Source organism: Chiloscyllium plagiosum, unplaced genomic scaffold (assembly GCF_037043375.1).
Source record: "Chiloscyllium plagiosum isolate Xiang-an unplaced genomic scaffold, Cpla_swu_hap1 HiC_scaffold_17, whole genome shotgun sequence".
NCBI lineage: Eukaryota > Metazoa > Chordata > Chondrichthyes > Orectolobiformes > Hemiscylliidae > Chiloscyllium > Chiloscyllium plagiosum.
This window is the reverse complement of record NW_028270155.1, coordinates 75,665,375-75,682,811: the sequence shown is the minus strand read 5'-3', so window position 1 is coordinate 75,682,811 and position 17,437 is coordinate 75,665,375. Positions and strand designations below refer to the sequence as shown.

The 17,437-nt window shown below is 42.8% G+C and overlaps 1 protein-coding gene across 1 annotated transcript in view; it reads right to left on the bottom strand.

Annotated features, from left to right (window-relative positions):
* The window catches only part of hydin (HYDIN axonemal central pair apparatus protein), a 905,740-nt gene that overhangs the window by 612,980 nt on the left and 275,323 nt on the right, over nt 1-17,437 (bottom strand). The window contains exon 9 of the mRNA XM_043707374.2: nt 8,131-8,314. Coding sequence (XP_043563309.2) covers nt 8,131-8,314 — 184 coding nt within the window. The remainder of the gene's footprint in view (nt 1-8,130; nt 8,315-17,437) is intronic.

Genomic DNA, 17,437 nt, shown 5'->3' with positions numbered 1-17,437 from the left:
TCTTATCAGTGTTCTGTATAATTTTAGCAAATTCTCCCTACTTTCATACTCCAGTTTATTTTAAACAAAGGCCAACATTCCATTTGCCTTCCCTGTTACCCATAGAATACGGATGTTCTGCATCTTTCTGCAGTCTTTCTCCATTTAATAACATTCAGCTCTGTTTCATGCCTGAGGTTAGGTTTGAAAGGTGAGCTGCCAGTGAAGAGTCTCACCCATGGGGATGCTATGAAAAAGACTGCTTATGGATTACCGAGTTTCATGGAATTTCTTCACATGTACCATCAATAGCCAAGTATCTGGTTTTTATACTCAATTTTTATACTTTTTTCAGTCAAATATAACAGCCTAGTTTTATTCCAGTTTCTTGGAATAATATTTCTTATTATTTTCTCTGCCAAGCTTCAGAAAACTATGAGCAACTATATTTCACCCACATAATTCCCTTTGGTTGAGAAAACTAACTCAGGACAGGCCACATACTGTACTGCGGCCTTGCTAATCTCCACAATTCAGCACCATGAGCTCTGGGAGCTTTATACCCACCTTTCCCCACAAGTATTTCTCTTCAATTTCTTCTTCCAGTCTTTTGTGAAAACGTTTGACTCTTTGTTCAACACAGATTCATAAGATTGAATCACTTGCCTTCTTGACCTACATCCTAGTAGCCATAATAATAACCATAACAATTAGTGTCAGTAATCTATCTAGCTGCAGAAGGCAAAACAGATAGGTTTGGTCCAATCCTTCACACCAACTGTGACAATTAATACAGCACACTTCTCCTCTGGAATCATGAGCTATCCCTTCACTTTTGCATGAGACCTTCACAGGCTGTTCTTACAGAGGAATACAGATAAGCCTGCTTCATGGGAGTAGCCCCAGAGGGAAATTCTGGGAAGCATAGAGTGGTATGGCTAGCAAAGGTTAGGCAAAGGAAGTTTGCGATGACTAAAGAATCAGGGGATTACTCCTGCTCTTCCCAGAACTATGGGAAGATTCTTTCAAAAATGTTTTCAAAGAGCTGACCTTTAGCTGACAGCTGCTGCTTAGGCCACAGAGACTGTTGAATCTTCCCGAGTAGTTGGTTGTCTGTTTGCCCAGCTGATTACTTATCAAGTTCTTTGAGAAAATTGAAAACTGGCATTACGCTCCTCATTTACACATGGAGTAATTATTATTCCTCCAAGATGCAACTTGCTTAAGATGAATTCTAGAAGGAATACTGCTTCCGGGTCATGTCATGCACACTTCAAGGGAACCACATATTGACTATTAAGTAACCTTTTATAAACATTCAGAATTGTAGCAGTGGGTTGAGACAATAATTTGGCACAAATTAGCAATTACACAGAGAGCATATCGGTGGGAGCAGAAAGGTAATACTGTTTTTGATTTTGTTACCAGACATCCAAATGGGAAGTATTCAATTTCCAAGATCAATATCTTGAGCACAAACTTCACGAGTTTTGAGTAGATAAAAGGGGTATTCTGGAAGAATGTTATAAATGGATGATTTGGATCTGTTACATTTTAATACACATGGAAATTAATTGAAAGAAGAGCTCCAAACATGTGGATAAGAATAAAACTTTTAACAATATAAATAATGGGGAATGTGACAACCAGGTTCAGAGATTTAGATTGTTTAGGAAATTGGGCCAATACGCCACAAATGCAGTCCCTAAATTTGTGGTTTTCAGACTGTGTAGGTGATTCCCTGAAAACAGCACACTTCTTTGTCAACAGGGATGCTGAAACTTAGCACTTAATATCAGGCAAAGTGGAATACTCATCTGATCTGTCGATATTCTCCTGAATCGTGTTCCAAAATCTGGACTTTGTTTATTGTATACAGTGGAGAAAGTGAGGACTGCAGATGCTGGAGATCAGAGCTGAAAATGTGTTGCTGGAAAAGCGCAGGTCAGGAACCGGAGAATCGATGTTTCGGGCATAAGCCCTTCTTCAGGAATGAGGAACGTGTGCCCAGCAGGCTAAAATAAAAGGTAGAGAGGAGGGACTTGGGGGAGGGGCGTTGGAAATGCAATAGGTGGAAGGAAGTTAAGGTGAGGGTGATAGGCCGGAGTGGGGTGGGGGCGGAGAGGTCAGGAAGAAGATTGCAGGTTAGGAAGGCGGTGCTGAGTTCGAGGGATTTGACTGAGACAAGGTGGGGGGAGGGGAAATGAGGAAACTGAGTTCATCCCTTGTGGTTGGAGGGTTCCCAGGCAGAAGATGAGGCGCTCTTCCTCCAACCATCGTGTTGCTATGGTCTGGCAATGGAGGAGTCCAAGGACCTGCATGTCCTTGGTGGAGTGGGAGGGGGAGTTAAAATGTTGGGCTACGGGGTGGTTGGGTTGGTTGGTCCGGGTGTCCCAGAGGTGTTCTCTGAACCGTTCCACAAGTAGGCGGCCTGTCTCCCCAATATAGAGGAGGCCACATTGGGTGCAGCGGATGCAATAGATGATGTGTGTGGAGGTGCAGGTGAATTTGTGGCGGATATGGAAGGATCCCTTGGGGCCTTGGAGGGAAGTAAGGGGGGAGGTGTGGGCGCACGTTTTGCATTTCTTGCGGTTGCAGGGGAAGGTGCCGGGAGTGGAGGTTGGGTTGGTGGGGGCTGTGGACCTGACGAGGGAGTCACGGAGGGAGCGGTCTCTTCGGAACGCTGATAGGGGAGGGGAGGGAAATATATCCCTGGTGGTGCGGTCTGTTTGGAAGTAGCGGAAATGACGGCGGATGATCCGCTGTACATGGTGGTTGGTGGGGTGATAGGTGAGGACCAGTGGGGTTTTGTCCTGATGGCAGTTGGAGGAGCAGGGCTCAAGGGCGGAGGAGCAGGAAGTGGAAGAGATGCGGTGGAGGGCATCATCGACCACGTCTGGGGGGAAATTGCGGTCCTTGAAGAAGGAGGCCATCTGGGTTGCACGGATTTGGATCTGGTCCTCCTGGGAGCAGATGCGGCGGAGACGAAGGAATTGGGAATATGGGATGGCGTTTTTACAGGGGGCAGGGTGGGAGGAGGTGTAGTCTAGGTAGCTGTGGGAGTCGGTCGGTTTATAGTAAATGTCTGTGTTGATTCGGTCGCCTGAGATAAAAATGGAAAGGTCTAGGAAGGGGAGGGAGGAGTCTGAGATGGTCCAGGTGAATTTGAGGTCGGGGTGGAAGGTGTTGGTAAAGTGGATGAACTGTTCAACTTCCTCGTGGGAGCACGAGGCAGCGCCGATACAGTCATCGATGTAGTGGAGGAAAAGGTGGGGGGTGGGGCCAGTGTAGCTGCGGAAGATGGACTGTTCCACATATCCTACGAAGGCTAGTGTCAGTGAAGTTTTTGATGAGGTTCCGCTTGGTAGACTGGTAAGTAAAATTAGGTCACATGGGGTTCAGGGACAACTTATTAAATGGATACAAAAATTGGCTTGACAGTAGGAGACAGAGGGTGATGGTAGCGGATTGTTAATCAGACTGGAAGCCTGTGACCAGAAGAGTTCCGCAGGGATCTGTGCTGGGTCTACTGTTGTTACAACAATTAAAAGACACTTGGACAGGTACATGAATAGGAAAGATTTTGAGGGATATGGGCCAAATGCAGGCAATTGGGACTGGTTTAGTTTGGAAAACTTGGATGAGTTGACTGAAGAGTCTGTTTCTCTGCTCTGTGACTCTAATGGTCAGGGTGCCCACCTCAGCTGGCTAGTGAGTTCTCTTCCATTTCAAGGCCACAATACAGTAGCGCTTCGACATACGAACGACACCGTTCACGAACAAATCGGTTTATGAACAGGATTGTACGTAAAATTTTGTTTCAACGTACGTACGAAATTCATGGTACAAACGCAAAAAGTCCGTGTGCGACCATGTGGTTTCATTGTTCTGCTTTGCTACGCGCTTGTTGAATGCAAAAGCTCTCGTGCCCCACGTGATCTCATTCAGTTCGTCTTTGGCGCGTGCGCTGTGAACAGCCGTCCAAGCATTCTTACGCTATCCAAACAATGGTAAAAATTAATTCAGTTCGCGAACTTTTCGGTTCGCGAACCGGGTCCCGGAACGGATTAAGTTCGTAAGTCGAGGCGCTACTGTATACTGTAAAAGAAAGTGCAGTTACTCTAAAGCCAAATCCTCAAAACAGTCAGATTTGTATTTAGAAACATCTTTTAACAGTTTAAATGCTCTCCAGCCTTCAGCAGCTTTGGATGCAAGGGGAAAACTGGCATCCTTTGCATTTACTCTTGCCTTCACAAGAAATGTGCTAAAGGAGGAAAATCAGGTGAACAAAAACTGTTTCTTTTCACTTCCTGTCTCTGCAGACCTATGTACTTTCATTACGCTCTGTGTTAAAGTTGGTGATATTTTTGTGGTATTAAAACTTCTGCCCTTCACAGCCACACGCTGGAATTATTACTCACAATCGTTGTATGACAATATGATCTTTTGCTATAAATTCTATGTCCTATGATTCTGCTCCACTAGCTACCTGATGAAGGAGCAGCGCTCTGAAAGCGAGTGCTTCCAAATAAACCTGTTGGACTATAACCTGGTGTTGTGTGATTTTTAACTTTGTCCACCCCAGTCCAACACTAGCACCTCCACATCGCATTGCCTCGAAAATACTTTAAAGTTAGTAACTTAACTTGTACATTGATCAGATCTAATACTGTTACTAAAAAAAACTTCAGTCAATCACAGAATCTCAATTGCAATTTGTAAAAGACTAAGTTAACAAAATCTAATTAAATGCTTGAGATGTTGAAAGCCTGATTTTAATTTGCAATAAACTTGATCAACCCTGTCACCCACTGCTTCCATTGCATAATTAATGAAATAGCAGTTCATGCTAACCAGAACAAATAAAGTACATCCAACTGGATCATTCATTGTATGAGGCCTGTAAAACGGTGTATACATTCTGTAGACATTTCATATGCATATAAATGTTTATTTTTGTTAGATAATATCTATTGATTCTTTTTCTATTAATTTTTCTTTCCTTTCCCTGGAAGCTCACCACCATGATTTGGATATTTGGTCCTTTGATTCAAGGTCATAGCTGATCTTGCACCTCAACTCCACATTTCCACACTCCCTCCCTACACCTTGATTCACTTAATGACAGGAAAATCAATTGTTTCAACGACTAAGAATCCACAGTTCCCCGGATAAAAATCCCTAACCTTCTGATAAAGACATTTCTGAGCTCATTCCTAACTGGCTGACATCTTATCCTGAGACAGTGACCCTAGTTCTAGATGCTTCAAGGAGGGGAAACAGATATTCCAGCCTTTATTCTTTCAAGCCCTCTCAGAATTTTAGACATATTAATTCGTTCACTGACATGTTAATAACAATGGTATAATAATCTATAGTTCATCATTTGTATGTGCAGTTCGCAGACCCACAGCAGACTCACAACATTGTGTATAGACATCATATGGAGTCCTTAAAGGTCATCTCTCAATGGCAAAGTTAACGTCCAATGTTCTCATTTTTTAATACTCAAGAGAATATAGACCCAATCCACTCAAATGTACTTTTTTTCTCTATCACCCGTTGAAATATCCAATCTTCATATCTGAGCTTAGAAAATATGTGTTGTGAAAAATGGAAAATTATCACAGCTGTCGAGTCTGTGTTCTGAGGCAGATGGATATGCTCGAATCTCATCCTGCCTGGCTGTTTAACCTCTTCCAGTCTCATGATCCTCTGTGACCTCTCAGTTCCTCTTCCAATTCTGGCTTCGCATACATCATCGATTTCCTTTATTCCATCAGTGACATTTGTGCCTTCAGCTTCATTGGCCTAATATTCCAGAACTGCTTAGGGCAAAGCCTTTAATGAGAGTCATAGAGATGTACAGCATGGAAACAGACCCTTCGGTCCAACCCGTCCATGCCGACCAGATATCCCAACCCAATCTAGTCCCACCTGCCAGCACCCGGCCCATAACCCTCCAAACCCTTCCTATTCATATACCCATCCAAATGCCTCGTAAAAGTTGTGAGCTGAAGACAAGTAGCCTCTGGAACTCAAATTGAGCATTGGAAGACAAATCAGTGGTGTGTGTGAATGACTTGACAGAACTGTTGACAGCACCTTGCATTGTTGAGCTAATGATTAGGAATAACCTGATGGGGGAGTAATTGGTCAAATTGAATTTCCCCTAATGTTGTAAATGTGGTGGAACATTTTAGCTAAGGGTACAGGTAATTCTGGATTAAGATCCTTTGGATGACAATCAGGAGGCTTTTGATGCCTGCGCTTATGTACAGTGCAGTAAACTGATTTTTATCTGATGAAGAATAAATTAAATTCTCTGAAGATTGGAATCTGTAGTAGTGGTACTTCAGGAGATGACTGAAGACCATCATTTATTTGGCACTTCGTTGCGAATTTGATTGTGAAAGCTTCAGTCTTGGCATTTGTAATCATATGTTGTACTCTGCCGTGATTGAGAAGGGACATATTCATGAGAACACCTTCCCCCATTTGTTTAAGTGTCCAGTGGCATTTCTGATTGGATGTGGTAGGGTTGCAGAATATGAGCCCTAACTGTTGCTTACTGGATAGCTTACCTTTGCCTAGATTTGTTACTTTTGTCATTTACCACCAATATCTATTACAGTTTCACTAGGTTCATTTTCAGGCATCTAATTCTGCTCATAAGACAACCCTGTCATAGAACTGTGTAGATCGGTGTTGATGTTGATAGAGGAGTGAAAGATAGGGTAGATAATATGGGATTATAGATTGTCATGATATATAACGCTGCTGCTGATGGCTCACAGCACCTCATGAATGACTTGTTTTGACCTGTCAGATTTGTACCAAATATATATTTTACACAGTGAATGTGCAACACAGGATGGTGGCAAGAGGCTACATGATGGTGCTTGTGGGGTGATTTTCTAAGCACAGAGTTTGGAATTTGAATTGCAGGTTTTCATGCTGAACACAACTGTGTCACTCTGGTGATGTTGTTTTAACTTTAGATGCCCTAACTGGCGAGGATGACATCCTAATAATGAGAGAGACAGCAGAAGGCAGGAACTGCTAGCCTGCTGCCAACAGCCATGTTGGGGACTGCCACTGCCTTGCCAAAGACAGTAGGCAGCTCCTTAAAGAATGTCAACCTGTGCAGACATGAGAGTTCCTTTCAGGATAGGGTTAAGTAATGATTAGTGAGGACTGCAGATGCTGGAGATTAGAGTCAAGAGTGTGGGGTTGGACAAAGCACAGCAGGTCAGGCAGCATCTGAGGAGCAAGAAAATCGACATTTTAGGGAAAAGCCTTTAATCAGGAATGAGGCTGGGACCCTCGGGGGTGGAGAGATAAATGGGAGGAGTTGGGACTGGGGCAAGTAGCTGCGAGTGCAATAGGTGGATGGAGGTGGGGGTAAAGGTGATAGGTCAGAGGGGAGGGTGGAGCGGATAGGTGGGAAGGAAGATGGACAGATGGGACAGGTCATGAGGGCGATGCGGAGCTGGAAGGTTGAAACTGGGATAAGGCAGGGGTTGGGGAAATGAGGAATCTGGTGAAATCCAAATTGATGCCATGGGTTGGAGGGTCCCGAGGCGGAAGGTAAGGTGTTCTTCCTCCTGCATGTCCTCGACAGAGTGGGAGGGGGAGTGACTGGCCAAGAGCACGGTGGAGTTGCTTGGCACGGGTGTCCCGGAGATGTTCTGTGAAGCGCTCTATGAATAGGCGCCCTGTCTCCCCAATGTAGAGGAGACCGTATCGGGAGCAACGGATACAATAAATGACGTGTGGAAGTGCAGGTGAAACTTTGTTGGATAGGAAGTGTTTTAATCATGGAGCACAAAGTGCCAATCTTGCAAAAGCAGTTTACTGATGCTGAGTTCATGAAATGGAAAAAAATGTTTCATTCCATATGGCTTCTAGGTAGAGGAACAAAATAATCCACCTCATAGCGAGTTCTGAAAAGATTTGTAGCTCAGGTTGTGGTTATGGTTGTAGGTTTGCTCGCTAAGCTGGAAGGTTCTGGAAACGTCTGGAAATGAACCTTCCAGCTCAGCGAGCAAACCTACATCCATAATCCACCTCTAATATACAACTGCAAACATATTTGCACCATTGCCCTCAAAAGCACACTTCTCTTTGCAAACCATTTTAAGCACTAACCACTGGTTCAATGATGAAAATATCATCAGACAACAGCATTGTGTCATCCTCCACCAAATGGCGACGATTCTGGAAGGTTCGGGCAAGGAGAGGCATCTGTTCACGTAAAGTAGGGTCTTCAGTGCACTCCTTCATAAACCGGTTAGTTTCCTCTTCTTCCTCAGTCATCAAGTCTGAAATAAATCTGAACAAAGACATACAGATCAGCTATGAACTCACACAGCTCATCATGTCAACACGAACCACAACCATCATTATCTATACATTTACCCTCAGGAAGATTCTTACACACCCAAAATATTGACCTGCATTCACTTTTTGATGGTAACTAACTTGAGCATTTTGTGCATTTATTTCAAGTTTCTTAGATTCTTTTTCTATCTATTAAAAGGATTTTTAAAATAGTGTTGCCTCCCAGCCACCCGAGATAGTGGTGAGGGTCCAGACATGAGAATTCATGCCAGCAGAATACTGGGCCTACAGCCATTTTCCTAGAGCTGGGATGAATTCACAAAGCATTGGACAATTCAAACCAATTAAGATCCATCGTCAGATGTGGAACCAGAATTGTTCTGCTCAGACTCTGGGTCTGCCGAGGCATTGTGGTCTAAACCTGCTACCTGAAATATAGGAATATGAGGAATTAAGAGCAGGAATAGGCCAGTGGCTCTTTGACTCTCCTTCGGGGTGGATACGGCCTTCCAATGGAAAGCTGTGGGATCAGTGCTAAAGATTGCCTTTGAACTCTCCCCACCTGCCATTTAACAAGTGCTGAAAATTTCAAGTACCAACGTAAAATGCTGGAAATATTAAGGAAGTCTTACAGCTGCTGACAGTGGATCGCTGAACTGAAGTGTTAATAATTCTCTCTCCACAGATGCCAGCATACACGCTTGGTGTTTCCAGATATACTGCCATATACGTAGATATATAGACATAAATATGTTTATCTATTAAAATGACATTTCTTGTAAAAAAAAGGATTTGCTGAGTCACCTATCATCATCAGGAATATCCTGGAGCTTACTCTCTAACATATGTGTAGAGACCCACTAAAGTCTCTCAACTTTCATTAAGTTTAATTGAACAGCTGAGTTTCAAAATTAAAGCAGGGCAGTAACAGCTGGTATGTGACACAAATAAACTGCATGATAATGAGGAAATAGTTCTAGTTCTTTCTATCAGTTCAGTGGTTTAAAAACAAAGTTATGGATGGAATCTTCCAGGGACCTGAACAACTTGGGCTGTGCTGAAAAATATGGCAGAATATTTGAGAAGTCCAGTAAGGCTGATCGTGACATCAGGAACAACTCACTACATCTTTTAGCTAACGTTTCACTGGATGTCAAAGTGAGATTCCCTGAACACAGAAGTGAATTGTCTATTAAGAGGAATTATGCTTGTTAATTATCTTATTAACCGCATACATTTTGCCTCATTAATATGCAGCTTCCTATACTATCACTTGGCATGAGCAAACTGGATGGTGAGGATTCTTACCACGGGACTCAGAGGGGTTACCTGGCGACTTCAGCTCACCATTGGCTGCAAAGAGGAGCTTTCATGTTCCTCATCATGCAACGGCATCTCAGAGCACAATCCATAAGGCCTAGTCACAGGCACTCCTTGTCCTGAGGGAAGGGAGAGCTGTCGGTGGGGGAGGTGTTTTGGATCCTGAGAGTAGAGAGGGGTGTCAGGTCCCAGGGAAAGAGGGGCATGTTGGGTCCACATCTAAGGAGTGTTGAGGTGGTGTATTTTGGGGCAGGTGAGTTCAATAAGGGTGGTCAGTTTAACAGTTACTTACAAGCAACACTCGGTTTTTAATAACTTACCTCATCCTGAGTAACTATTTACTTAATTGCAAAGGAGCCCTTTGAATTCTTGATTCATACAGATATTTTTAGAATCATTTTCTGGATAATTCCCTTGGAGACTGCTATGTCAGAGATTCTGAATGCACATCTGGGCGGCACGGTGGCACAGTGGTTAGTACTGCTGCCTCGCAGCGCTAGAGACCCGGGTTCAATTCCCGACTCAGGCGACTGACTGTGTGGAGTTTGCACGTTCTCCCCGTGTCTGCGTGGGTTTCCTCCGGGTGCTCCGGTTTCCTCCCACAGTCCAAAGATGTGCAAGTCAGGTGAATTGGCCATGCTAAATTGCCCGTAGTGTTAGGTAATGGGTAAATGTAGGGGTATGGGTGGGTTTCGCTTCGGCGGGTCGGTGTGGACTTGTTGGGCCGAAGGGCCTGTTTCCACACTGTAATGTAATCTAATCTAATCTATGCTACTGAAACAATTATCTGGCCATTGGAAAACCTGGACCAATTGCTCTGACAGCACTGTTGACAGGAACAGTAAGTTGCAAAGAATCAAGAATACATTAAGTAAGTACATAACAGTCTGGCAAATTAAATTTAATGTGAGATCATACACAGCTTACTTAAGAGAGTTAAAAATCACACAACACCAGATTATAGTTCAACTGGTTTATCCTGCTCCACAGCTACCTGATGGAGCAGCACTCCAATAGCTAGTACTTCCAAATAAATCTATTGGACTATAACCTGATGTTGGGTAACCTTTAACTTTGTCCACCCCAGTCCAACACCGGCACTTCCACATCATAGCTATCGAAGATAAGATCAGAATATTCTCCAAATGGTGAGAAACTAGGAACTGCAGATGAGCTGAGGAGTTGAGAGGCTTGGTACACAATGTCTAAAAGCTAGCGTGCAGGAAATGTGATTAAAAAGGCTCACCGAAAGCTGACATTTGACTATACCAAAGAGTTCTGACTCAGTCCAGTCTAGATTACTGCATTCACCTCAGTTCTTGACAGTACCTCAGAAAGAAGGAGGTGCATCACAAATTCACTAGACTGACACTGGGCCTAAGAGAGTTCCCATGAATGTAGAAAATTCATAAATGATCTATTTAAGTTATTTAAGGTGGTCAAATTACTTGACACAATAAGATAGAGATAAATGGTCCTGTTAAACGTAGAGCTAGGCTGTTCAGGCGTGATGTTAGAAAGTATTTCTTCACCCAAACTGCCATGGAAATCTGGACTCTTTTGCCCACCATCTAAGAAAAGGTTGTAAAATAAATTGAAAAATTTTAGAATTGATACTGACAAATTTATGATTTAAAAAAGGATAAAGAATTCTGGAACTAAGATGGGTAGATGAAGTTATGTTAGATTAAGGTTAATCATGATTTAACTAAATGATGGGATGGGCTTAAGGAGTTGAATAATCTACTCCAGTTCCAATGCATATTATTGAATCATCACGAGGTACATCTCATGGGTGACATGTTTATACATGATCCACCAGAACCATTCAGAATTATTTCAGGTAATAGTGTAATATTTTAATTCAACTGAACTGATAGTCATCCAATACTAGTAGCACATTCACAACAGCTATAGCTGTCAGCTAATGTCAAAATAACCCCATTGTGTTTCAATCAATATTTTATAATTGGCTTCTTTAAAACAGATTAGTTTTATCATTTATTAAAGCAGCAAGATGTTTGAAACTGACTCCTTTAAGGTAAATTGAGAATGTGAGGTCCTAAAAAAGATCTGGCCAGAGACAAGCCCATGAAGCTCAAACTAAATCTGAAATCAAAACAGGAAAAACAGGGAAGGATGAAAGGGCAGTGAAATCAGAGGGGGAAGAGAGAGAGAGAGAGACGAACCAAGCTGGAGATTGGAATCAACAATTCTTAGAAGTCACTAAGTGAACATGCAAAGAGTGGAAAAATAGTGAGAATATTTTTAATGGCTGTGCAAATAAAACTCTGCCTCAAAGAGGCTCAATTCTCTTCAGAAAGGATAGAATTAAAAAACAGATGTTATATTAATTATGTATAGATCTTCGTAAGACCACCCTTGCAGTACAGTACTTCAAGTTTCCATATTACAGGGGAATGGGGGAATTAAATTCCACGGTTTCAGCTACCTGCGGTTTACCAAGGCCCGAACATATTATTGGGAACCTTCCGAAACCAGGGACCAGGGAGCTGCCGGGAATTAAGTCATTAGCCATAACCTTCTGCAGTAACATTTAAACTCCAGGGAGGAGGAACTCAAACCACAAGTTGCCGAGTCATAGTGTTACAAGATCCATCGAACATAAAAACTACATAAACTAAAACCACTACAGTTAACAAACCTACAAAGCTATCAAAGATTACATACAACAAAAACCAAAAAGCAAACCAACATATAAAGTGCCAACAGCGTTGAATAAGGGAACTCACATCCTGCCCAAAGGGACAACTACCCATCCCAAAACCCAATTTCCCATCCCGCTGCCAAGACTGCAGCCCGGGCATTTAAATACCTGAACCGGGTATAAACTGTCCATAAACCAGGCATCTAGCCATCCCAACCACTTTCCCTTCTCCTAGCTAGAGCCGCACTGCAAACACAAGCAGAAAAGAAAAAAATTCCTTTTCAATAAAAAGGGATAAATTCAACACCCATCCTTTGGTATAACCTCTTAGAAATTGAAAGTACACATCTCAACCGCCACCAAATATAATTTAAACCAGATTATTACCAATAATAAAAATAGGAAAAGAAAGCCCCAACCAGGCTTCCTCTGTTTTTTTAAAGAAAAAACAGACACATACCCAAACAACACGGTGGCACGGTGGTTAGCACTGCTGCCTCACAGCGCCAGAGACCCGGGTTCAATTCCCGACTCAGGCGACTGACTGTGTGGAGTTTGCACGTTCTCCCCGTGTCTGCGTGGGTTTCCTCCGGGTGCTCCGGTTTCCTCCCACCATCCAAAGATGTGCAGGGTCAGGTGAATTGGCCATACTAAATTGCCTGTAGTGTTAGGTAAGGGGTAAATGTAGGGGTATGGGTGGGTTTCGCTTCGGCGGGTCGGTGTGGACTTGTTGGGCCGAAGGGCCTGTTTCCACACTGTAATCTAATCTAATCTAATCTAATCTAAACACTACTATTTGGACACCTCAAAGAGTACTGGATACCAAGCTCCCTCAGTTATCTCTTGACACCATCAGGTCCTTGAAGAACATGATCTTCGAGCCCTCGTACATTAGGGCCTTCAGATCCTTTCCCAGGATTCTGGAAGCTTCCACAATTCTCCCCTTATCTCTATAATGATGAAACCGCACCAAGAGAGGACGAGGACATTGACCCAGCCCTGACATCCACGCCGTGACCCCATGAGCCCTCTCAATCTTCAAGCCTCTCATTCCAGCCTCCAAGTGAAGGAATTTCAGCAACCACTCCCAATAAACTCTGCCAGCTCACCTTCCTTACCCTTCGGCAGACCGACAATCTGAATATTTTTCCTGCTGCCCCTGTTCTCAAAATCATCTACTTGGTCACACAAATTATGGACCTGCATCTCCAAGGCCTGAATCCTATCCTTGGAGGAACTGGTACCAGCTTCCACCACTGTGATTCTGCGTTCAACCTCATCCGTCCTTTTTTCCAGGTCTTCCAGCTGTTATTCATGCTTCTGCAGCATGATAGAGATCAAGGCCAGCTTCTCCTCTATCTGCTTACTCAACATCTCATGAGATTGTGAAGCTCCTTCACCAAGGCCTGGTAGGTCATCGAGTCCAAGGGTCCTATAGGCTGCGCTGTGGGCCTGGCTTCAGACACTCCTCCTTCCTTCTTCAGCATCCCTGGACGGTGAAAACACAGGTATGATGATTTTTCACAATTTCCTGGGACTCCATGACCTTTCTAGAGTCCCAGGATATCACAATGATCCAGGTTAAGCGGGTTAGAAGTTCATCCTGCTTGTGCTATGGTGCGAAGGTCTGCAACGCGATCCTCCTAGATCGCTGCCATCTTGGATCCCCCCCTCAGTAAGGCCTTTGATAAGGTTCCCCCATGGTAGGCTCATTCAGAAAGTTAAGAGGTATGGGATACAGGGAAATTTGGCTGGCCAAAATAAGACAGCAAGTGGTAAGTGGATGGAAAGTATTCCGCCTGGAGGTCAGTGACCAGTGGTATCACACAGGGATCTCTTCTTGGGCCTCTGCTTTTTGTAGTTTTTATAAATGACTTGGAAAAAGAAGTGGAAGGGTGGTTTAGTAAGTTTGCCGATGACACAAAGGTCAGTGGTGTTGTAAATAGTGTCGAGGGCTGTTACAGACTACAACAAGACATTGACAGGATGCACAGCTGGGCTGAGAAGTGGCAGATGGAGTTCAACCTGGATAAATGTGAAGTGATTTATTTTGGACAGTTGAATTTGAAAGCTGAATACAGGGTTAAAGACAGGATTCTTGGCAGAGTGGAGGAACAGCGGGATCTTGGAATCCAGTTACACAGATCCATCAAAGTTGCCATCCAAGTTGATAAGGTTGTTAAGAAGACATATGGTGTTTTGGCTTTCATTAACAAGGGGATTGAGTTTAAGAGCCATGAGGTTTTGCTGCAGCTCTATAAAACCCTGGTTAGACCACACTCGGAATATTGTGTCCAGTTCTGGTCACCTCATTATAGAAAGGATGTAGATGCTTTAGAGGGGGTGAGAGGAGACTTACCAGGATGCTGCCTGGATTAGAGAGCTTGTCTTATGAAGAGAGGTTGAGTGAGCTGGGGCTTTTCTCATTGCAACGAAAATGGATGAGAGGTGACTTGATAGAGGTGTATAAGGTCATGAGAGGCATAGATAGAAAAGAGAGCAGAGGCTTTTCCCCAGGGCAGCGATGGCTGTCATGAGGGTCATAGCTTTAAGGTGATTGGTGAAAGGTATGGGGGAGATGTCAGAGGTAGGTTCTCAACACAGAGTGGTGGGTGTGTGAAATGCACTGCCACAGATGGTCGTAGAGTCAGAGACATTAGGGACATTTAAGTGGCTGCTGGACAAGCTCATGGACAGCAGTAAATTGAGGGGTGTGTAGGTTAGGTTGATCTTATATTAAGATAAATGCTCAGCACAACATTGTGGGCCAAAGGGCCTGTACTGTGCTGTACTGTTCTATGTTCTCTGCTCTAAGTGAAAAGTTTACCCATCAGGACAGGACAACATTTCCTCTGGCAAAGGGAAGATTGAGGTCTGACTAGATGAAGGCCTGTAAATAATACAGAGTTTAATGGCATACATGTAGAGAAAACATTTCCTCTTGAGGGGTGGAACAAAGGCCAGGTTCAAATCTTCCAGCGATATCAATTCTTCCCAAAATATTTTCCCATTGCAGCACTACTGCACATGTCTTCAAGGACATTCCAGTTGCAGCCAACACTTAAATGAGCAGAAACAAAACCTGAAATTGCTGAGAAACTCAGCAGGTCTGGCAGTATCACTGCCCTGGAGTGAAAGCAGGTGCTACCTTTCTCTTCACAGCTATTAGTAGCTAGTAAAAAGTGGTGTAGATGCTAAAGACAGTGAGGGAACAGGTAAGTGATTTGGTGGAGACAGAGCCAAAGAGAGAGAAAGACAGTTAAGCAGACAAATAGATGGATAATGGGAAGCTAGGGAGAACGAAAAGCTGATAATAGGGACCGTAAGTAGGTGGAAATGAGTTGCCTGTACTGAAAGCAACTCATGTCGTGATAGAACAAGGGTGTGGGGCTGGATAAAAAACATGGCATGACGGAATCAGACAATAAAGTTAATAAGTCAAGAGTGTGGTGCTGGAAAAGCACAGAAGGTCAGGCATTATCCAAGGAGCAGGAAAATCGAAGTTTCGGGCATAAGCAGAGGCAGCACAGCACATACCCCTTTAATGGTGATGATTTCCATATTCTGGTAAATATTAAAGATCCAGTCTTTTAATGAATGAGTGCAGGCTGGTCAATGGACTAGTGAATCAGTGACAGGATGGGTAGATGAGTGAAGTGGGTAGTCAGGTAGGTGAAGGAGGGGCTGCAAATACTGAGTAATACTATAATTCTTCTCTGAATCAGAAATTACCCAAAATCTAAAATGATCCATCATCCAAAACTTCACTATTGTAAACAATATTCAAATATAGTTTCCCCAAAAAATTTAAACACACTTGAAATCAAATGTACCTTAGAAATAACCCTGTGCTGAATTAGCTATGCTTAATTAGGAGTATTTCACTGCTATTCTATACTGTGATGTTCATGGGTTGATCTTAATGATAGCAATAAAATCACTGAACAGTAACACATTGAACACTTGTTTAACATCTCCTTTGTGCTATTTTAAGCAAACGCATTTCCATCTATTTTTATATGCACCATTTTAACAAATACTCAGCAGAGGACATTTAAACAAGTTGATTGCTACTAAAATTTCCACGCAGGAGAGATCAAATGCAATGTAAAAAAATTGTTCTACCCAACAAGAACACTTCAATGAGATGAAGAGAACTGATAAACTCAAAGTTAAATTAGTGTTTAGAACTGAAACTGTAATTTACACTCATTTCAAATTATGCCTCTCTTTAAAAAAGTAACTGTATTAGGTAAATCGCCATGAGCAGCAGCATACAATATGAGAACATTTTTCAGGAACAACATCCAGTGTTTGAGGATTGGGATGAAACAATTTAGTTGCAGCAATTAATGAGCATGAGGTACGCTTTTGATAAAGATTGCAGCATATGCTTCTCATGCTAACATAAGGCATAAACCAGCATCTGTAAAATAGCTGTCCTCTGATACCTATCAATATTCGCTATTTACTCATCTACTTCACATTTGTGACAGTACAAAGCAAGGAAAAAAACCCTTCATAGACCATTTATGTGAAGTGTCAGTTGTGACTCAATGGGTAATATTCTTGTCTTTTCATAGACTACAGTATATAAATGTCACTGTAACACTGATGTACTATTGGAGATGATGCCTTTTAGATAAAACATTAAACTGAGGCTCTCTCTACCTTGTCAAGTGACTATGAAAGACCCCATGACCTTATTTCAAAAGCAGGGTAGACAACCAGAGTGTTCTGGTGTGTAGCCATCACCATTAAAAAAAAAGTGGTATTATCATATTCAATTTCTGGGATCCTACTCATGCAAATTGGTTGTGGTGTTTCCTTTATTACGCCGCTGACTTCACTTCAAACTGTACTGCATTAGCTACATATTGTATTGGGACAGCCTGAGGTTGCAAAATATGCTATAGAAAATCAATCTCTCTTTAAAAGAGACATCTTTCTCTTGACAATAATGAGTCCCCGCCTGGTATTTTTATGGCATATGGTTGTAAGGCACCAGTAATTCTTTGGACTCTTGCTTAAATTATATTCTTCATTAAGGATTACATTATAAAGCACGTCCCAAAAGTGATTTACAGTTCATGGAGTTCTGTTAAAGTGTAGTCACTACTGGAATAC